This window comes from Trachurus trachurus, assembly GCF_905171665.1.
Source record: "Trachurus trachurus genome assembly, chromosome: 13".
Classification (NCBI taxonomy): Eukaryota; Metazoa; Chordata; class Actinopteri; order Carangiformes; family Carangidae; genus Trachurus; species Trachurus trachurus.
The window spans coordinates 26,819,222-26,842,449 of record NC_139892.1 but is presented as its reverse complement, the minus strand read 5'-3'; the positions used below and the strand labels follow the sequence as shown (position 1 = coordinate 26,842,449).

The 23,228-nt window shown below is 40.6% G+C and overlaps 1 protein-coding gene across 1 annotated transcript in view; it reads right to left on the bottom strand.

Moving 5' to 3' along the window:
- cadm2b (cell adhesion molecule 2b) overlaps window positions 1-23,228 on the bottom strand; it is a gene marked incomplete at its 3' end in the record, with an annotated part of 165,163 nt that overhangs the window by 11,156 nt on the left and 130,779 nt on the right. Inside the window, exons 3-5 of the mRNA XM_083984521.1 lie at window positions 15,708-15,857; window positions 6,231-6,383; window positions 5,358-5,495 (exon numbers count right to left, since the gene is read on the bottom strand). Of these exons, the coding sequence (XP_083840647.1) occupies window positions 5,358-5,495; window positions 6,231-6,383; window positions 15,708-15,857 (441 nt within the window). The remainder of the gene's footprint in view (window positions 1-5,357; window positions 5,496-6,230; window positions 6,384-15,707; window positions 15,858-23,228) is intronic.

Genomic DNA, 23,228 nt, shown 5'->3' with positions numbered 1-23,228 from the left:
TGGAGGGTAAAAAGTCCTAAGGGACATAATTGTTGATTTTCTACCAGTTTGAATGACTGTGGTCTAAAGGTACTTTATTTGTCACATATACAGCTAGTACAGTGAAATTCTTTCTCTGCATTTAACCCATCCCTGAGGAGCAGTGGGCAGCCACGGTGCGGCGCCCGGGGACCGACTCCAGATTATGAGCCAGTGCGTTGGTCAGGGGCACTGACTGGAGGATCAACCTAGCTGGCATGTTTTTGTGGTGGGGGAAACCGGAGCACCCGGAGGAAACCCACGCAGACACGGGGAGAACATGCAAACTCCACACAGAAAGGACCTGGGCGGCCCGGGATTCGAACCCAGGACCTTCTTGCTGTGAGGCAACAGTGCTAACCACTGTGCCACCGTGCCGCTAGTGTAGTAAGATCAGTACAACCACAGTAGTTCATTCATACTCATGTACAAGAATCTAATGGGGGGTTTTAAACATCTCATCTGCACTCTGTCTATGTCTATTCCATATCAATTTGATTACAGTACAGGGTCATCACACATCAAAATTATCATTTTTAAAGTGATCAGTAAAAACTGATCTGGCTTCAAAAACTAATCATTATGAATATAGAGTTTTCTGTTAAGCGCAACTTTGCACATATTGGTTCTTTGCTCTTGTTTTACTCCCAGTACACAAAGTGGCTGAGCAGGACACACTGCATCAAATAAATGGTCTCTGGTTGTTGTCATTTAGGATCTCAGTTAACATTATTACATATGGCTGCAAACATAAAATCACCAACTAATAAAATCAGAGAAAAATATGCTCCAGCTCGAGCCCCTCTTTACATAAAGCAGATGGTGCTGGAAAAGAGTTTCTTTTGTGAAGCTGCACAAGATCAATGAAAACAAGCAGGAGCTGAAAATGTTTTATCTTACATTCATAAATCTTCCAGAACCCTCTATAAAATCTCCCATAGCTTCTGGCCCTTTAATTTTATTGGTTTAAATATTTTTTCAATCATTTTTTTAAAACTAAATTCTAAGGAGGTAAACAGATTAGTTTGCACTAAAGTGGGACTTGTTGTGAAAAAATGAGGGTCTAAAAATAGCTCAAAGCCACTGTCTGAGGCATTAAATGTGAGACAACGCTTGAAAGTCTTCAAACATATGCTGGTACAGTATGTTCGTGTAATGTGACTCAGTTGTAAAGTTTCCAGATATTCTCTAGAAGAATGTCTCCCTATTTACAGTAAAAGGCAAAGCAAATGAGCTATGGGAAAGAGAGTAAAACGTGCAGCACACATTGCTCTTTTATTCCCTGCCGCTAATGACAACAGGTATTTAATACAACAGATGTGTCACTCGCTCTCACATGTCATTTTGTGGTGGCATCACAATAAGCTTCTGCATGAATGAGACAGTTGATCTAATTTTGGATCATGGCGTTGGTGAGGATGAAAATATAAAACCTGAAAAAGGGAAGTAAAAGAAGGAAATCCTCAAAGAAAAAAGCTGTTAATATGAAAAGACTGACACGAATCTGAAAAATCAACAGATGATGAAGAATGAGACACAATCACATACTGCATCTAACCCCCCTGCATCTAACCCCCCCCCCCCCCCCCCCCCCCCCACACACACACACACACACACACACACAGAGGAGGGAAAACAAATAACCCAATTATTCTACAATTAACATGGAAATGTATCAAGTTGAAAGGGGCTGTTCATTGCAGTGTTGTTTAACTTGCAACAATTTGTTAATAAGATGTAGTCTATAGTATATAACTTACAAAATTGCTCCTACTGGAATTAAGTCTAAATTGCAGCATATATACAGCTTCCCCTGGTAGTTGTGTTAGTTAATTAAAATGTAGTGGTTACATTCAACTAAATAAGATCTATGACCTTTTTTAACAGTAAGTGTATTGTACATGCACAAAGCTTCTTATACTGCGTAGGAGTTGCTGCATTAATGACTTGGAGCAAAGTTGGTATAAAATCAGCAAACAGAGACACAAAAAGACTCAAACACATTTCAGACACAACATGAAGGCCAGAAGTTGCCTGATGACATGATTCACAGATTTGCATATGAAAAGCTTCTCTAAAGCCCCTGGCTCTTGCCTACAGTTGATGCTGTGTACAGGCCACAGTGATGATCAGAGATCTTTAGATTAGAGAAGCATGTAGTGCAAACATGAATCAGCTGCTCCGATGTGTTTCCAGATTCTTTGGTAGTAAACACGTCTTAACATGTTTTTCCACTGATTAGAGAAAGTTCCTACATTTGTTGCAATTCATGTTTGACAATTAAAGTTGCGACACAGTCAGCGTGTTGGGAAAACATGATGGGTGCGAACGGCACAGAGCAGGGAGCAGGAAATGTGACATAAGGGTGAAATGCTGTTGTAGATAAAAATAGAAGTTTGTCATTTCATCTTTGTTCAGCTATCTACGGGAACAGAATGGAAACACACGTCATTGTCATCATTATTAACATGTGTTAATGATCTAGATTCAAAATTCTTGGTATTTTTGCTTAAAAAAATGTCACTACTGTATGTTGAAGCTGTTGTGTGTTTGAATGTGTCACTGTGAAAGGAATATTGGGACTCTCTCCTTCACACAAACACCTCAGTTTCCTTTGTGATTTACACTTAAGGGTATTTTTCATTCTCACCTGATCACTTTAACATCACATCTATATTGCACATCAGTAATCAGAAATAACGCCAATTTGTTTCAGATACCAATTTTTTTTTTTGACAGAACATTTCCGCACATGTACAGTCACTGTTAAGTATGTTAAGTTTACCTCAAGTGTTTCTAATATCAATTTCTTTGAATTAGCAGTGGACAGTGGCCTCTATGACATTTTGTCTCTGTTCAGTCTAGTTACAGTCACATTCTGCTAAGTTAATATTACCCATGTCTAGTTCTGTCAACATTATCTTTTTTCTGGGTCAGGTACTTTGTAGCAGATTTTAGAAATCCTTATCTTCTTCTTTTTCTTTTTGAAAATCTACCTCTGACTCCTTTTGCCTGTCATGCAGCTTTGTCCCATACAAACATATTGGACTCTATGTATGGAAAGGCAGCGAGAGTGGGTGGATGATTTTCCTCAACAGATGATAGTTTGAAGCCCGGCTGTCATTCAGTGACACAAGTAATTTGTATGGCTCTATACTCTGCAAACAAATTATTTGACACTGGATGACAGTTGCATTTTGAGGTTTGTAATACTGTGTGCTTCTAATATAAATTGTTGGAAAAACAAATCATCAGAGCATGAAATAAATATGACATGTTTTTGCTATTACACCTGCTGTCGTCGTGGAGCTTTGTAGACTGGTCCCCCTGTGGGGATAGGTTTGACTGACAGCAGACACTGGCGGCAATGATCCACCACACAAGAACCCATAGCAAAACATGCTGCTCCCAGCACATTCTCACTAAAGAAAGCTTTAAAGCAGCACCTACAAAAGGACCTGGATCCAGAGCACTGATTGACATTCCTCCTCTTTGACACTTTGACATGGAAATGAAGTTTTTAAGTCAAGCCCCCCAGTCTCTGCTTTGTTCTTTATCTCTCTTTGACTTGGAGATGCATCACACCAGGTCTGTTTGCCCAAGCGGCTTAATAAAATCCACCATACACAGGTAAAACTAATAAAAGAACATTTGTATACAAGACACCAGTTTGGGGCAGACTTGGAGTACAGGTTGAGACAGGTTAGAGGTTTTTTTTTAGAGACACACATTTCATACATGAAATACAAATGTAGGGAATCAGTGGCTTGTTTTCATTTTTCCTGCTGACCTGGGAATGGGGTGAGGGTATTAAATTTTTTTTATTGCAATCCACAAAAAATAAGTTGTATATAAAATGTTATCACCACTTGAACTTGGCATTTGGCGTCAGTGCATATATCCATGTTTGGAATATATAGTTTTGTGCATTCAAGTTTTATTTTAAGGTACATCTCACGGTATAAAGATGAAGAAAAAAAAGATCATCCCAATGCCTCTTGAGATGGACAGAAAGTCTGGTTGTGATGCTGTGTGCCACCTCTCCACTGGCCTTTCAGGAATCTACGTGCATGTCATTTTAACAAGAAAACTTCATATCCCAGCCCCTCTCCCATCAATCATCGTGCCATGTTGGGCAGACACAGACAGAGCCACCAAGAAAAAGCTCTCTGGTGCAAATCTTCAATAAAGAGCAACTGTCACACTGAGTCTCCGCAGCAGGCTCCATTACATTAAAGAGCTGCACACAGCTTACCTCTGCCATCAAATTGAGGAAAACATTCAATTTCTATTTTTTTTATGTTTTGTCTTTTTATGCTTTTTCTTTTAAAGCAAAAATAAGATGGTGATAAAAAGCTATAAAAATACAAAGTGCAGAGCTACAGACAGTTTGGGAAAAGAGGTATACAAGAAAGTGAAAGCTTGTGCCGTGCACTGTGTGAAACCACAGAAAACTTCTGCTGGTTTAGTGCGATCAGCACACATTACATTGCACCATCTGCTGCCTAATGCATTGTTTCTGTCAGGTTTTTTTTCTAAGTCCAGGGCGAAGCGAGTTATGTGGCCTTTCTGAGTTTGCATTCTTGTGTTCTTGTGTCCTCCTCGACTCATGCGACTAATCTAATCGCTGCTCTACGAGAAAAAAATAAAGTGCTCGGTTAGAGCCACCTGGGGACACGATGAATGGTTACATGGCCGACAAGAACGAACAGGAAGCCCAGCAGGATAAATTCATCACATGCAAATAGCACTGACTGAGGTCGGCGTGGAATCTCTAAGTAAATGGACACGTGTAAATCTTTTGAAATAAATGTGACACATGTGGTCCTGATCAAACTGATTCACAAGCATTAACAATATTTAGCTCTCTTGCATTGCTTTCCATTGTGAACTAAATATCATTGTGTTTTTGGCTGCCAATTTGACTGACTAAACAAGTAAGCCCTACACTTTACAGTGTTTCTACAAATCAGCCATCATTACTTTAGTGCCACGAACAGTGAGAACTGAATGCCGTGCAGAACTTGTCAGTGATTTACACTTCATAATTAGAACCAATGTGAGGCACTCCTATATGTCTTGGGCTTGGACAGGTAGTGAAATTTGGACAGCTCCGGCACAGTCCAGCGATATTTGGATGGCTCCCAACAACAGCAGCAACAGTGGCGGTGAGCCAGACGAATCATGGCACCACTAAACCCCGGCCAGAGGAACAATGCATGAATATGAGGACAAAAGGAATGCAGCAGCTGAAAGACTTGACAGTAATGATGTCTCCAATAGGATACAAGTGGTAACAGAGGGTACAGTGCTCTGTGAAACACACACCACATGCTTACCTTGGACCTCCTTGTCATTTCGGAACCACCGGATGTTGGCAGCTGGTTTGCTGCCCGATGTGGTGCACGTCAGGGTGATTACATCCCCCTCTGTGGCAGGCTTGGTGAATCCTGTGATCTCCGGCCGTCCTGGTACCCCTGTTGTGCACGGAATTATAATTATAAACAACTTACTGAATAATGAATGTACACGAGGAGTTGAGTAATAACCCAGTTATTGTGTATTCCTCTGACAATAAATGATTTGCTCACTGACAGAGTTGACTTTTAGATATTTGTAACTTCCTCTCTCAGTTGCAAGAGCAAATTGCACATTTGTTGTCTTATCTATTATTTTTTCCAATTTGTTTTTCTAAGGCAGGACAGAAAAGAATGACAAACAAATATCGTGAAAAATAACCATCAAAACACAAAGTAATAGAAATTCTATGAAGACGATAATGGCTCGCAATAAATTTGGAAATAAATACAATAAAAATAAAGTCTGTGGTTTGATGAATAAAGTTAAAATTAAATTACCTTGGGATACTCTGGACGAACGTCATCTGAAATACGAGTCGTAAAAAGTGTACCGAGAGTGCTGACAGAGGGCGGGGTAGATTTATAATTTTTGACCTCTGAATTTGTTGTGGCTGTCCTGCCGAATTAAATATAGTAACACTACCGGCTTGCAAGCTTGACTGTCATCCTTTATACTAGCAGAAAAGGGTAAAACATAATGCAGAGATGGTATTTTCCTACAAGGTGACAAGTGCTTGGCGAAGAAAAAACAGCCTATAATTCAACATGTGCAGGTATTCATGCTGTCAGAATGTGAGGAATTAGCCACAAGTAATTGGCCTGTGGAGACTGGGCCAAAACAGACGTGCTCACCCAGAACAGTGAGGAAGGCCTTGGTGGTCTTGACAGGCATGGTGAAGAGCGAGCAGGTGTACTGGCCCTCATCTGACAGGCTGACGTCACCAATTCTGATGGTGAGCTCCTGCCACGAGGCTCGCACCAACTCGATTCTGTGGTCTCTCAGAGCTGCATGAGGAAAAGGAGGACACAGGGAATCACAGACAGCACGGAAAGTAAAGACAGGGAAACAGGCAAATAACAGGCAAATTCGGCGACGACGGTCGACCTGTAGCAGTACCATGTGTAATTCAGATGACCTTTACCAGAACAAGGCTGAATACACTGTGCTTTCAGCTATTCCAAATAGTTGTCAGACGCAGCAAACACACACGGTGGCTGGTGGTTTGAAACATTTTCTTGACATTTGCATTCTGGGCTGACAGTCTTATTCTCAGTCCGTGAGGATAAAGAAGGTATCAGCAAGATGCACTGGAGCGGAGCGGCCGAAAAAAACTTGCAGTCCTAGATTACAATATTTATTTTGGTAATCACTTACATTGCAGGTATTGATTTACATTTACTTAAACAGTCTTAGCAACTGGTTCTGCCTGTGACAAGTCTTACTTCCAACATTGATGCTAAAATCACACCGTAGAAAATAGAGAATTTCTTTTAGCCTGAATGTAAAGGACAAAGAAGAGTGGAGCAGGATAATCGATGATAATAATAATACTGTTTAACAAATTTCTGTGGTAGCAATTATCAGTTTTTAAGCAAACTGTGGTGTAAAGCTAAGAAATTAAAGATGTAAAGAGAACAATTTACTGCACTGAATCTCAATTTGATTATTTTCTTTTCTTCATTTCTTTCCTTTATCTTGATGTGCATTTATATTGTAAAGACATTTATCTGATACTGTGATATTGATTTCAACCATGGCTCAGTCCAAGTTTTATACTGCTAAATAAATTGCTTCTACACGACATTCATGATACAACAATCATCACAACGAGAATTCTTTAAACACAGCTTGAAACAGAGCCTTGTGTTCTCAAGATACCTGCCACTTTCACCGCTGCTCATTGAGATGTGACTACACCCTCATAAAACCTGGGAAAACCATGTAGCAGGGTTGAAAAAGGTCATCTTGCACCTGTCATCTCTTATACAATTTCAAATTCAGAATCACCTGCTCATACAAGCGACCAACCACAGAGGGTAGGAATGAAAGTGCTCTTCATTGAATAAATTACACATTCTTAATCCTTAGTCCCTTTAGGCATGGCCAGCTCGCTCCCTGGACACTCTTTCATCTGAGGTAATTTGAACTCTATTGGATTGTACAGCCGAGGCAAATCTGGCAAAATGCAGCAGCAAAAGATGTGAATTAGGATTTTAATTATCGTGGCCAATGTAAAGTGGTGTCCTATCAGATAAAGAAGACATTTCCATGAAAAAATCATTAATCACCGGCTGCACTCCCTGTTGATTTTAGTGATAAACATACACAGCAGACATGTAAGACACAATTAAATTAGATTGGCTGAAATGGTTGTTAGATTTACACACAGATTTACGCAGACATAGGTCATTATCAACTATGCTGTTCTTCAGCTTCAATTACACAATTTAGTTTGATGATCATTATCATAATCACACACATGCTAAAAAAAAAAAAGAGGAAAAATAAAGATAGGCTACAAAGATATTGCTGGCCCTAAGAACTTTCTTATTAGAGACTCTTTGTTATCCAAGAATAAAGTGTAGCGTAAATAAAAACAATCTTCAAGCCAGAATTAAAATTTAATAACAAGCTGTGCCATCAGAGAACCAGCTTATTATGTGCTATGGGGCTTAATACAAACATTTGATAGTCAGACTGTTGCAAACCACATCCTGAAACAAAGCTGCCTGATGTTCTGTGTACTGTAGTTACGCATCCTCACTACAGAGCTTGAAAATGCCCAGAGGCTCAGGCAGAAACCGGCGAACGCTTTGGTGGTTGGATGCATTGGAGAGGTGATGGAGTCTAAGCAAACATTGTACAGGAACTCAAAAGATATGAAAGTACAGGCTGAGAGGATCAAAGCCTTGGACAAGATGACATACTGTACTTCCCCTGGCCTCTATCCCTCTATCTCTGCAACGCACAGAGGAAAGACGGGAGAGACACAGACCAGCTTCTCTCCTTCTTCTCAACCCCCTGTTCCTCAAAGTGCAAACACCTTGGAGATACTGATAAATGGTATGACTGTTTCCTAAAAGGGATGTGTTGAGGCAAAAACTGACGTCCTTTGGTTAAAGTGGTATTATGCTCACAATCTGTTGGCATTAAAAGTGATAGTTTCCTCTTGCAGCTGTGATCACCTTGAATTTATGTCTGTGACAAATAATACATGTTGACAAGACAGAAGAAAAGAAACTCCCACAACTACTGCAAAACAATACACTGACAAAATAAGGCTGCTGCTTCATTGACATCCTTGAAGCTCTATACAGTAGTACGATGTTTAGTTTTACTTCAACAACAAAATGAACACATGGATGTGTACAATGGACAAATGGATTGTTTTTTGATTTGGTCCTTTGGGGAAAGTGTTTGTCATTATATAAAGTGAAACTAACATTAAAGCTGAAGACAGCTGCTGTTTACTGAGATGACCAATTTTTTAAAAAGCCCTTTTAACACTGATTCTCAGTGGAATATGAGTTTAAATACCAAACAGTGGTCAGATACACTACAGACCACTAAAAATTTCAAGTGACATTTAAAGTACCCAATAGACTGCACCTCATTTCATCTGAACAATATCACATTACCATCATAACAGAACTCAATCTAAATGTCAGTGGCTGAAAACTGATTCAAATTGTTTGAAGTAGACACTGAGGAACAACTCACAGTTAAACAAAATATGGACTTGAATGATGTATTGTTGTTAGATGGCCACTGGCACTAGAAAGCATGCGAGTCAATGACATATTGATAGAATGAGATGTACAAAGGTTTGAATAACCCAAAGACAAGTGTTATCTATTACTCAAACAGCATATGGCCAGGGAACCATACTACTAGAATCCAATTCAGGCTAGAGGCCCAGATTGTGAGCAGATCTGTCACAATCAGACCCAAATGCCAGCGGCTGACAAAGCTTTTTTCCAGGTGCTTTAGGAAATCAATGTGATGAAAAGGTTCATTTCCCCCAAACCCTAGATAGGTCTTGTGCTGTTCATTCTGCTTAGGAGGAAGCATAAATCTGCACCCTGACCTTGTGTATGCTACAGCCTTGCAGCATGGCAGCTTAATGCGCAGTACATCTCCTGTGATGGAGGCCTTACCAAGGCTGTCTCAAATCAGTAAAAGTGACATTCTAGTCCCCCCTAAGGGCAAGGGATACTGTTGCTATGGCCCTTTGATGCAAAGTAATGTTTGTCTTGTTTCCCCGACGGTCTTTTGCTCCACCGACTATGTCAGTAGAAGACCAATACGAGATCTCCGGAGAAAACTGCAGTTTGTCACATTCACTTTTAACAACCCTGGGCCAATTTTACTAAAAGTTGTCTGAATGTGCTATCTCCAAGAACCTGTTTCAGCATGTGAAACAGTTGTTAAAAAGCTTTATTACAATGTGGTGCAATGTTTTGACGTGCAAGTGACAAGCTGCCAGTCCGATTGTTAGCCACATTAGCTCTGTCCTCCGATAAAACTGGAAGTGGAGGAACTGGAAGAGCACTTATCGCATGGCATTCGCTTTTGCACTCCACTGAGCAGCAGACAGATGTTAACCAATGTTTCGCATCCAAAACGATGAAGTATCTCCTGACAATCCGGATAGAAAAGGACATTTTACATCTATCCATTAGTCTTGGAAACAAGCCGACGGCTCTTGGGTTCAGCCAAAATGTGTTACATCCGCAATACTGAGTGTCCCCATTTGGCCATTTTTGCATGGCCTGTAACCACTTTGAGCCAGTCCTGGAATGTGAAAGCACTAGCTGTCCTTCAGCAAGAACACAGGGCCCTGGCGCACCCCCACGCTCTCCAGCCAGGGGCTCCACTCTTTGCAATTAGAGTGTGTTTGCTGCTGGCTGTGCTCGCTCAGTGACTGTGTGGGCGATTCTGGACGTGTTCCAGGGCTAGTGGTGCAGGCAGGGGGCTCTTTCCCACCACACATGTGGCTGCAATTAAGAGAAGGAAAGGGCCTTGTTCCAGAGTGCCATTGTTACTGCCCGCACTCTCAGAGATCCCACAGAGCAGATGCTCCTCAAATTGGACTCATTTTCAGCGCTTGAAGGAGGGAAGGAAAGAAGAAGGAATTCTCCCAGCAGCTATGCTATGTCCTCTCTTCAAGTGGTGAATAATGAGACTGAATATATTTTTGTTCGTCCATTTTCCAGCCCACTGACATAAGCTTGATTGTACACACTGGGATTTTTTTATTTCTTTTTTCCATGTGAATTCTCTAAATGTATTTTTTTTTTTTATTAAAATAAGCGCCAGTGGGGGTTGCATAATGCTACTGGTTTACAGTGTGGTTTTACCCATTCCAGGGGTTGTCAAGGTATATTACAGTACAACACAACAGCAACAGAAATTAAGCCAGACATTTTTCAGGTGGGTGTGAAATTTCTACAGGAATTTAAATACAACATATGCTTCATTATTCTAAATTGCTAATATACATTATACATGAGAGTGCAGTGTGGCACGGAGCTCAGTATAGCGCAGGAGCAGCTCTTCACATTAGCGATAATATCTGAGTGTATAGTGCCATAATGGTGGATTCACATTTCAGTGAAGCTGAAGGTAACCCAGCACACTTAAAACTCCATTAGTCCCTGAAGAAAGACATTAGCTGTGTCCATGAGACCCTTTTTACATTTTCTTAGCAGTAAAAACAGTCACTGAAATGTAAACAAAACATGAAAATCAGAGAGAGATTTCTCAAGATATTAAAAAAAAAATGTGGGAGGGCATCACTTGTCACATCCATTAATGATAGGTCCTGGTATGTTTCACTTATCCACACTTGAACATTGTATCTTCTTTCCAAAATACTTACTACAATGGTGCAATATATAGATTATATCTTCTCAGTAGTCTCAATATACTCAATAGTCAGTGCACTGTTTTATCTTCATCCACTAATAATAATTAATAATAAAGATGTGATGACTTGTGTCAATTTAAAACTAAGTGAGTGCTGAGTGATTTCTTCTGAGACCTGAGCTGAGGTAAATGTCCACTATACTCACCTACAACACATCCGTCATCAAATGTTGTGTGTTTGCTAGAATGGCCGTTTAACTGTGCTTTCATTGGTGCTCACTCTGGTAATTGCATCCTTGGTAATTATCCTTCATTCTCTCAAGCTAATGAATGTTTTAATGCTCACATTAGAGCATTCATTTAGCACATAACAGCATTTTGATTACTACAAGCCAATTAAGATCAATTTTGCTTTGTGACCTTTACGATCCAAGCTGAATGCCCCAATTAAATGTCATGAATGATGAACCAAAAACTTTGGAAAGATGAAATTGAGATGAGGAGAATTTTCTGCAGTATACCGTACATGTGTGTGTGCGTGTGTGTGTGTGTGTGTGTGTGCGCGTGTGCACTATATAGTACATATACCCCTGCTGCAGGAACATACTAGATCAAATGATCAATTTGTTATCTGCCTTTGACATGCAACCTGCAGTTGCTTCCCATTAATTGCATTATTCATATTCACGGTATCTGACAAAAGATTCTGTCTCCATCCTGCTTGTCTCAGAAATGTCATTACCATTCTCTACAGCATCCCTACTTAGGTTTTATCCTTTTCCCACAGAAGCCAAAAGTGAAGTAAATCATAATGAAGACAGCAAAGGACAGCTCTGTTCTCGTTTGTCCTGCTCGGTAGTAATAATTCATAACCCCGGAAACATATAAAAGGGATAATTCTACAAAAGACATATGGTCCAAATCGATTTCCTTGTGATGGTGGCCCACCCCAGATCCGCTCCCTTCAACAGTCTCCACTAATTGGCCTAATGTATGAATGATGTGTTGGCCTGGCTATTAACGCGATCTGTCTCTGTTGTCTCAGGTCTGTGGCGGTAGTGCGTTGGAATCTGCATGTTGTCAAAGTGTAGTCTGGAGCCTCTGAGGTGGCAACAATCAACCAAGACTCGGATATACATAATGGATGAGGAGGAGCATGCCAAGGAGCCAGCTGGCATGATATAAGAGGAGGGCTGTGTTCAGCTTTAGACAAATGTGCAGAGACAGTCGAACCCATATGGATCGGCTTTGGGAATCCGGCAAGGTTAACGCTGTCTTGAGGTTTGACTGAGCCTGTTACAGGAGAGGAGGAGATAGAGACCCTTTTTATCGCTTACGCTCTCACCAATGATACATGAAGCTACTGAGCTGTCACCTGCTGACTCTTTCCTTCCCACCTGCAACTACACCTCTTCACGTCTTTGACGAGAAGTGACATTGCTGTTTAGGTCACAGCGTAGGATGTTCTGCTACGATTAAATTCGACCTACCTGCTGAGGACCCAGTAGGTTTATAAACTAATACTGCACAACTGTGGTTCTCATACTGTTGCATGTTGCGATTAAATTAGCAGAAGGTTAATTGGAGTAGTCTCACCATTAATGGAGACTATCCTCACCAGGAACATGATGACATGAGTTGTTTGAGTCAGTGCTTCAAATGACCTCTGTTTATGGTTTTTGTAATCAGGCAAAGAAAAGGCATCATATTGTGAGACTGTAAGAAGGAGGATGCTAAGATTAGTGGATTTGACCATAACAATATGTTTACATGCAGTTTAACACTTATCTACTGTAAACCTTTACCACAAAGGCGAGAAAACGCTGTTCTATAAAGGCATTGACAACCTATTTTGTCATTTTAAGCAGGATTTCCATTACTGGCACTCGTGTATGAGCACTGTTTGATGCTAAAGATACACATTCACTTGCTTGCTGTTCTTACAGTTTTACTGGATGAGATTAATGGTATTCAGTGCCTTTGAAATTCTGGAAAGACACAGAAATCCCTTTTCTCCTTGGATGTAATAGCTACTCTTTGGGGCCTTTTTTCATATTCTCATTTGCCAGACCTGAATTAAAATGGAACAAATTATAGTTGGGGCAAAGATCAGATTTTGTCTTACTTTACCCAGCAGCTGTCAACTCAATTGATATAATACAGAACTTCAGCTCCTTCTTTTTTTCTTAAAGATGTTTCTCTTTACTCTACTGTAGCTGCTCAAAAGGATTTAAAAGGTCATTTTAATACTCTTTTTCCTCCCCCACTATTTTATATCAAACTCCAAACACATCCAGACAAATGCCCTTATCTTTAATACCGAGCTTGAGGAAAAGAGCGAGAGTAGATTTCAAAAAAATGCCTCACAGAGCGTTTGTCTAATTTAAGACAGGCCAGCAGATGTATTTTTATCATCATTACTTATGTGTTGAGCATTCTGAATCATGCATAAAAGCTGTAAAAGCTGAATTTCCTGGGGCTTACTTATGCCCAATGACAAACTACCTTTGTGCAGAGAGAGTGGGGGAAACTTGCATGTGCATCAAATGCTAACATATGGCAATGCTGTCACGGTTGCCCCGAGGGGATTATTGTAAGCAGAGAGGTGGGCAAGAGACAATGGACAGGTACAACAAGCACAGGGAAGATTCATCTAAACCGCAGCTAAAAAAAAAAAAAAAATTAACACTGAGAACAAGAAAATGCAACATAGCTGCATTAATCGAATCTACTCTGTGACAGCAGTCTCTGACCAGCTGTTCATCAAAGGGAGAGAACAGCCTGCCTCAAGCTCAGCCAGTCTGCAGTTAGTTGTTGGACTGAAAGGTAGCATAAGGTTGAATCTAACATTTTTCTCTGGCTCCAACAAGACGGCACAACAAACTGGAGAAGAAGGACAGTTGCAGCCCTCTGCCAAGCAATTAACTGGTGATTTGGCACAGCAGAGATTTCTTCCCAGGTGTCCCACCCTCTTCTTCGCATGAAGCTCATGTTGCTCCACGCCTCCCGTTTCTCCTGATGGCCTCACAGGCATCGTATTAGTTGTGCCAATAAAGCTTTTCATTTGGATGTTTAAAAGGAGATGGAGAGGAAGTGTTCCCACACTTAGCCCTGGCAACCTCTGCTGAGTGGACTACATTCATTTTGTCATCTGCATTGCTCAGGAAAAGGATTCTGTCATGCAATATAAATGGCTGCTTAAGAGGGGCAAAGTGACTCGTGCATATTGTGCTCTCGAGGCTCTCCTTACATACTGCTCATACCAGCAGCGCTTTAGATTTACAGGTGGATACAGAATATTTAACAAGGGATGAGGAACTGGCTTTCATTTGAAACCAAATGAAACAAACAAAAGATACGATTTAAATGATTTATCAAAATTGAGGGTGCAAAATAAAATATTAAAAGGCTACATCAATTGTACACCAGAGAATACAGAAAAATAACTATATACAAAAAAGATTGGCTTTGGCTCAATGACTTTTGCTTGAATTTTAAATCCTTAGGGGACATTCACACCATTTACACAAGAATATCTATTTAAGATTCAGTTAACTTTCGTTTAATTGTATTTGGAAGTAATTTCATCTAATAAAACACCTTAGACCTCATTATTGAATCCAATCACTTGCGAGGGAGAAAGTATTTCTTCAAACCAGACTGTGACTCTCATTCTGCTCGTTCACTCTGGCGTCTCTCTCTCCCATCAATTGTTATTCAAAGGGAAAGTTCATCTTCAATCACTGAACCAATGATATTGTATTAGCAGCTACAGCATAAATGAAATGGGTAATATGCTGTGAGAAACACTGAAAGATGAACAACCCCAACCCTTACAAGACCAGTCCACTGTTATACTCCCTTTCACCCTAATTCCAATTTATCAACTCCAGACTTTTGTCACCTTTAAATTGGATTTGGCTGGTGAGAGCACATTATAATTCATTCTGGCGCCGGTCTTGTTTCACGAGGTTGCAACAGTTCGCTTCCTTTTCAAAGTGACATCCAAACAGCTATACAAATGTAGGGCAGCTAAAATGCTAATTAAGCCCAATCATCTCACAATCCACAGGCGTTACTGTGCTGTAAACAACACTGTCAGTGTTGCATGATTACAGAAGTTCAATTCAGAAACAGTCTATTTCTGTTTAGCTGGTGCCCTGGGACATCAATGGAGACATAAATTCATTAAAAGTCTGCTTCGACATTACGGGTAATGCATTTCCCTCATATCCTGTCTTTTTTCCTGCATTCCGTAAAATTGTGTGCTCCCAGGCAGGCAGGCAGGCAGGCAGGCAGGCAGGCAGGCAGGCAGGCAGGCAGGCGGGGACAATTTTGTAGATTCCAAATTTGAAAAATTAATGAAGACGACTCCTGTGGTAATATAATCTGGCTCAGACATCTTTATCATATCTCATCATTTTATCATCATGGCCATTATCCCCGGGTATATTACTCACCTTTCTTGTCTCCAAAGAACAGGGTCTGTTGTGCAGGGTTTGACCACTGGAGGGAAGTGTTATCATTATAATCCACACGACAGGTCATGTTGGCTGTGCCCCCCTCCACCACCGTCACATTCTGAGTTATGGGGAACTGACCTTGGGTACCTGTGGGGGATTATGAGACAGAGGTTAAGGTCATGGCAACAACATGAATAGATTGTCGTTTTTGACTGCTTGTTACTGTCTTTACATTGAATGTACCATTCAGACTTGACACCTTTCAAAGTTCATGTCTTGTCATCATATCGCCCAATTACATTAAATGTCTTCATCAGATCACACTAAACCAAAGATAGCTTAATGGGAGTCTGGTCACTATGGTCTTCAGCCTTCAACAGCTGCTGGAGCCGGAAAACAATGGATCTTTTTTTTTTTTTTCAACGGCGGAAACAAGGGTAGGTTTTACTCTTCCAGAGCGCCTTCCTCACTGCCTTATTGCAGGGCCCTAATTGGTAGCATGGCCTAATTAGAGGTAGTCATGTTCTGCTGTAGAGTCTAGAGCTGCAGCTGGGTGGTAAATTGACACATAATCCTAGACACTGTGGGCCTTCGATCCAAGCGACTGCCTTGCCCTGAAACAGCCGCTCGTCACAGTGTGCAGAAGACATCCAAATGAGGCCTAATCACCCAGCCTTGCTGGATTTTACCTTCTTATTCCACATTTGTACTTGTCGTCTCAGCAAAGTCCCCTAATTACATTGCAGAAGCATTTCTATCCTGCCCGTGTTTTATTGAACTTTGCCAAGCTTCAGAAACAGATGTCTAAAACCAATACTCTTTCACAGGGGATTGTGAGAAGACAATGTATAGGTTAATATAAGCCAGACCAGACTGGCCCCTTTAAGGATGACAGCAGTAAACAACAACTGTGTTAAAGCTTTGAGTTCACAGGTGAAGCTGAATTTGCTGTATTTGCCTCGGAGCATTTCACTTGTCCAGAAGCTAATCTTAATGCAGGTTTTCTCTTGATTTCACAGGTCTGCTTTGGTTTCTCCATATAATGTGAATATGAAGGTGACATTGTCTCTGCCTCTCACAGGTACAGTTCACCACAGGGACATTTCAGCTAAGGGAGCAGCTGTCTGCCTCATTAGTCCGGCTCACACAGGGGAGCAGAGGAGGCTGGGACTGCCAAAGGTCTGTGGACCTTCCTTGACCTCGATTGTCCTGATGGAGGCCATTGTCAACCAGAGGTGAAGGTGATACTGACTATAAATAGCAATGGTGAATGATTCAAACAGTGCATATTATTTTATATGTCCACTGCACCCAATCACTCAATATCACCTCAACGCATACGTCACCATTTCATCATAACAATAATTCTGATGTAGTTGGCTAGGTGTCAGCTCGTCCAACAAATTCAGCTATGCATGTCATTATACTAAAAAAGGAAATAGATGTGAATACATTGTGTGTGGGGTACCATGTGTGGGTGTTTTTGTCAGTTTCAGCAAGTTTCCACTTTTTTGTCACTCCTATCTACTCCACCATCTCTCCAGTATCTTTTTTCTGTCTGTCTCCAGTGTATACTCTTCACTATTCACAGAAATGCTATGGGGGAAAAAAACCCAAAACAAAATCTGAACAGTAATGAATATAACACTCAATCCCGCAGGTTGAGGTATGTAGGATTGCTTTGGCAAAAACCTGTTGCTGACATTTCCTTTAATTATACCTACAAGGCCAATAAAGGCTGTGCACATAATCAGAAGTGCAGTCACGTCGTAGGCGTTGTTTTCAAAGAAGTGCTTGTGCAGGTTTGGGTGCACTGCAGCTAACTGGGCTTCACCTAATACATTCATGAAATTCCACTGTCTTGACATTCTGTAGCAGTCTAGAGTGTGGCAAATGCTGTCCTTTCTGTGGAAACATAATCCCCAGTGCCAACTACAGGGTGTATTTCTCGCTTTTTTTTTTTTCTTTTTTTTTTGAGATGGTGATTGGAGGACAGCTGGCTTTACTTCAACAGTACAATGCCAAACAATATTCTAGAAAGTCACTGAACCACAAACTGCTCCAAGGACGCTCCACTGTGCTGTCTGGACCTGTGCACTGCCCCCGCTTTAAAGAAGCATATGTTCAGGTATGTGTGACAAAGGGGGGGATATTCCACAGTGTATTTAATTAGTATGAAAATATGTGGTGACAATTTACAACTCAAGTAGAAGAAGGTTAAATATTTTGTAACCACCACATAGATTTTATCTTGGCGAACTGAAAGTTAATATTGATGGGATAATGTGGGTCAAAAACATAATGACAAAAATGGGTTAAAGCCCCGTTCACACTGTTTGATTGACATCTCTCTTGACCGATAGGCCTTCATCACATTTTGGCACAGTGGAAAGAACACAGGTATAAATAACAAAATCAATGCGGGCTGAATTACACTGCTTCATTTCCAGGCTACTGCTATTGCGCATGCTGTCACACTGTCACCTTTTACTGGGACACTCGAACGCAACTGTGTCGTTTTTAAAGTTATTAGTTTCACCTGTGCTCTCCCTTCCACAACAAGTCAAATCGTAGGCTACGCTGCTGTATAAAACGTCCATTAGTTTTGTTGCAACTATTAAGGCTAAAACAGCCAAGCCTTTTTCCTTCTTTTTCCTATTTCGAGAGAAACAGGGCACACAGCGCTTTATTTGAAATGTGCAATGTGTGGTCATTTGGGACATTTGTAGGTTTACAGAGCTTAAACCTGTGCAACAGTCTAATTAAATGACAACACCTGTGTGGCTGTGCAGTTGGTTGTTGAAAGATATCAACCCATTATTACCTTGTTGTAAATGAGGTAAAAACCTGCCATAGACTGCTAAGTTGCAAATAAGTTGTTTTATACATTTTAGAAAGAAATGTTTAAAAAATATCACCAAAAACTCAGTAAACCAACTGAGCTCCACTACTCAGGGTTAAAGGAAAGATACAATAAAAGCTTCTAGGTAAAAGCAAGTTAGAGTAGATCATGTTGAGCCATAGCTGTGTTTTCCCATAAAAGTGAATCCAGTGAAAGGGAACAAACAGTTCTGAGAGAAGTAATAGAGGTATGAAGATTGCCTGCTCCACAGATGATCCAAGACGACTCAGTTGAAGTGCAGTGATGAAATGAGGAATAAACCTGCACTTTTGCAATATGCCTTAGGGGAGGACAAAGCATCCCTTAAACACAAAGCATATCAGTGTCACAAGCTAAAGAACTTGCAGGCTTCACTGTATCCTCCTTCCTAGCATTTTAGATCTATTATAGTAAATGAGAGGTAGTTACTTATTTTGAGTCAATGCCAGCAGCGGGTTCACAGCTTGCACATATTTACATTAGACAGCATGCACCCTGCGTGCCATGACAGCAAATAGGTGAGGTGAGGATGAAATAACCAGAGATATTTTGATGAAAATATCTGGCACCCAGTGAAACATGAATACTATTAGTTGTTTTTTTTTAATTCTGGAAACTCTTCTCCTTTATTCCATGAATGTAATTAAGTGCTATAGTAAAAGAAAAAAAATCAATATTATGTGATAAGTCACATTGCTATTTCTCTTGCCGGCCCCCTCTCTCTCTCCAATCCAGCCACTCTACAGTCACCCTGTAACACAGGCCCTACACAGAAGGAGGGTTTAAGATGAAAAACATGAATTGATTAACTGAAAATGAACATTTTTCTTTTACTTTATACTTTAACTTACTCAATTAATGTCTCAGCTTATTTTATTGTTTGTTTTATTTCGTTTTTTTGTGCGTGTGTGTATGTGCTTTTAATCAAAAAAAATCCTAACACTAGCCTGCTTATGGGCCGAACTCTTAAAGCTATAATTGGTCCCTTGGCAGTGCTTGCGCCTTTCACAATATTTTTTATGACAGTCACATGGATGTGAGAGCTGCTGTTTTTATTTATTTATTTTGAAAACAGTCACATAGATCTGAGAACTTAATTTTTTTTTTTTTTGAGGAAAAAAAAAAGAACTGGCAATATCACTCTGAGCTGGGAGATTATGGTCCACATTCAGGTGGGCCACCAGCACACCGATCATCAGTCACAATGTCAGCACACACCAGATTAGTCAAGTTGTTTGCTGTGCTTCACACCGAATGCTGCTGACACATCTCTCCACCGTGACATCAACTTTCATACAGAATCAAGTGACACTGCCTCATGAATCAAATATTTACCTGCACGGCTGAAATGAGGTAGAAATGTAAATGCGGAGCGAAGATAGCATCTTTATTCTAAACACAAATATTTGATGATTAGATTCTAAAAGGAGAACCACAGAAACAGATGTCTGCAACAAACACAGACTCGATGTAGATGTCCACTCTTCATCTCCAGATATTTCTGTCTGTGCAGCAGGTGTGGCGTATAAATATGAATACAGCTGTTCAGAATAATGGCTGGCTGTTGAGTGTGCATTAATGATAAACTATTTCATTTCATCTCGACTAGCCTCTCTTCATGCTGTTATCAGAATGCAGCTCAGACTGGAGCCTGATGGAATCTGAGTCGGACAATATTAGAAGCCAAGAATATGATACTTAGGTTATTGATTTTTGAGAGTCTTGTGGTTTGGGTGGGTATCTAGAAAACGTGAATATGTGGAAGATAGAAATCTGTCTGACTGCACTTAAAGGGGGGATTTGGAGACTCAGCAGATGAATGTAAATGCTTCATCATTATTGATGACGTGGAAATCTTTTGGTTGTGTTTTGATATGAAAACCAGGTTTGAAAATTTGTTCACTAGAGAACCATGTTGCATGTATTATTTCACTGACTAGTGTAATGACTACTGATGCATGGCATAAGGTGAGAATTTCAAGGAACATCTCTGTTGAGGAGAACAGAGAGTTAGCAGAGGAAGAATGAGCCATACCACCCCAAAAGCCTTTCTCAGTTTCAGCTGACTGCACCAAATAATGGAAAGCAGTGCCTTGATGAATGGCTGGAGAGCAGTCAAGCACACCACTGCAGAATAAACTGTAAACTGCAGGCAGGATAAAAAGAAAACAAATAACTCAGAAAATGGTTCAAGAAATAACCAATGCCTCCATTCATTACCAAATAATAACAATTATCAATATTCATATGAAATGAATTCTAGGCACTTTATCAAACCGCAAGTTCACCTCTGGTGCTTGATTTTACAAGGGTTTCTTTGCAAATAGAGATGTTGGAGGTGCTCCGCTGCCTTCTGCATGCTAATGAGTAACTGCAACTTCATATAGAGCCTGCCAATGATAAAATGCCCTCTGAGAACCTCTCTTTGCAAATCACACGTGTCCATACTGAAAGTTGAATTTCTGAAATGCTGATAAGAAACAGATAATACATTCTGTCTGTCCTTTAAAGTCTTTATTATCCCGGTCCATGATTATAGCAGCTACCTGATATTTTTTTAAATCACTGTTTCAGAGAAACGCACATCATTATTCATCTGTTTACAACCAAGAATAAACTGATGAGACAGTTTAGGTTAAGGCTATTGAAATAATGTCAAGAGGTTTATTTCAATTTTGACAGTAAAATTAAGTGGTAAAATAAAAAATATATATATTTAAGTCATATTCATTGTTTATCGCAAATCCTCGTGTCACATGTCACGGTGTCTCTTTCCTGGGAAGTTGTTTTGCATAAACAAAGTAGTAGGTGATTTACTTACACAAATAACTTGTAACACATTTTGGAGGGAGATCAATCCAAAAAAAAGGTGAAGGCTATGAATCTCAAAACCAAATGTTTGGAAGAGACAATTGAATGTCTTGCATTAATACCCACAAGGTATTTAAACAGACAATATACTCTTGGGAACATAATAATTAATCACTGCAATTGCTGAGACCTGACAAAATTGTAATTAATTGGCTAATGCTAATGCTGTGTGGCCTATTTGCCAGCATGTTGAGACAGAGGGAAGTTGAACATCCATCCACAGTGTATAAATATTCCATTTAATTAAAACTTCAGGCCTCTTGCTGTGTGTTTTCCAAGGTGGAGGGAACAAGAGCTCGCTGTCTCCCATGTGAGACAAAAACAGACATCTCTGTGTACCAACTCAGTGTGAAGTTTTGTAAGAGCGTGGCTCTTAACATCCTGTTGGATCCTCAGTGGTACTGCTCCTACCTTTATTTGTGCTGGAAGAACTCGTCCTCCCTCTACACTCAGTCATTTTCTCCACACGAACGAATAGACATTTGATCACATTTGACACATAAACCAGACAGCGCACCAGACATCATACCTAATAAATTCTTCAGAGTTCACGTAGGTTAGAGAACCAACTGCTTTCACTGTTGTAAATAACTCTGGGACTAATGGCTGCGTTACATCCTTTACAATATAGTCTAGCCTCCTGTGAAGAAGTCTGACCTTGACTCGACCTTCCATGCTAAAGTCCCACACACTCGTTGATTTTTAGCTCAATGACTGGAGAAAATAATTTCAAAGCAGCCCTCGGTGCTAACAAATGAAGTATTCTGCAAAGGTGTGTGCTCTTCACTGAACATCAAGGAGATAACATGTTTGATCATTTCATGTGAGAGCAGGCAGAGATGAAAGGTGAGCACCTTTGGGAATTTTCTGCTGGTGACCCTGATTCTTCTACAGTTTTCTTTACATGAGGTGTACATCAAGGTGTAATTCTGAGACCTGATTTATTCCCATGACATCATGTTACAGTCATGCAGTTTCCTTCTACTACTACATTACTGGCGGATAGCCACTGTGGCTGTTTTTTTTTTTGGACACTCTGGAGTTATAGTTTAGTTTACAGAGCAGAATTTCCTGCCATTTTAACCGAATGTGTTTCATACTGCTTATAACCTTTTATACAGTATGGGCCGGATTTACTAAGGTCCCAGATAGCGGGCGCTAAATTGTTTGCGCCCGCTAAAATATTGCGTGTTTGTTTAGTGCACGCAAAACAGGTGATCTACTAAGAGTAACCCGCTAAATGAAAACACGTGTTCCGCCATGGAGTGTGGACAGAGAGCTGGACGGACAAAGGGACAGAATGACGTTTGATCCGATGCATAGGCTACAATGACAGCATGTGTGTTCATCTCTCTCGTGCTCTGTTTAGATAAATAAACATAAATCGCTACAGGGCACAACTCGTCATAGTGACGAACAGGCAGCAGCTGCAGCGACAATCACACGCCTATAATATGTGTGTGTGTGTGCCGCCCATGATCAAGTGGATTAATAGAGAGCTCAGGTGGGACACACGGATCTAAACGCTCTGACCACTGACCAGAGGGATCAAAGATGGGTGAAGGCAGCGGTGACGTGTCTCAGTCCGGGACCAGGACTGAGAGACGGAGCTGAGCAGCCAGGTACTGGAGAGGGAGGAGAGGAGAGGAGAGGAGTGCACTGCAGGACAGACGTGCCCCGTGCGTAACGGTGCGTAAAAGACTTTTAACACGGCTGAAAAACTGTTACAGAATTACCCAGACGTGAGGAAATGCAGAGATGTAAGA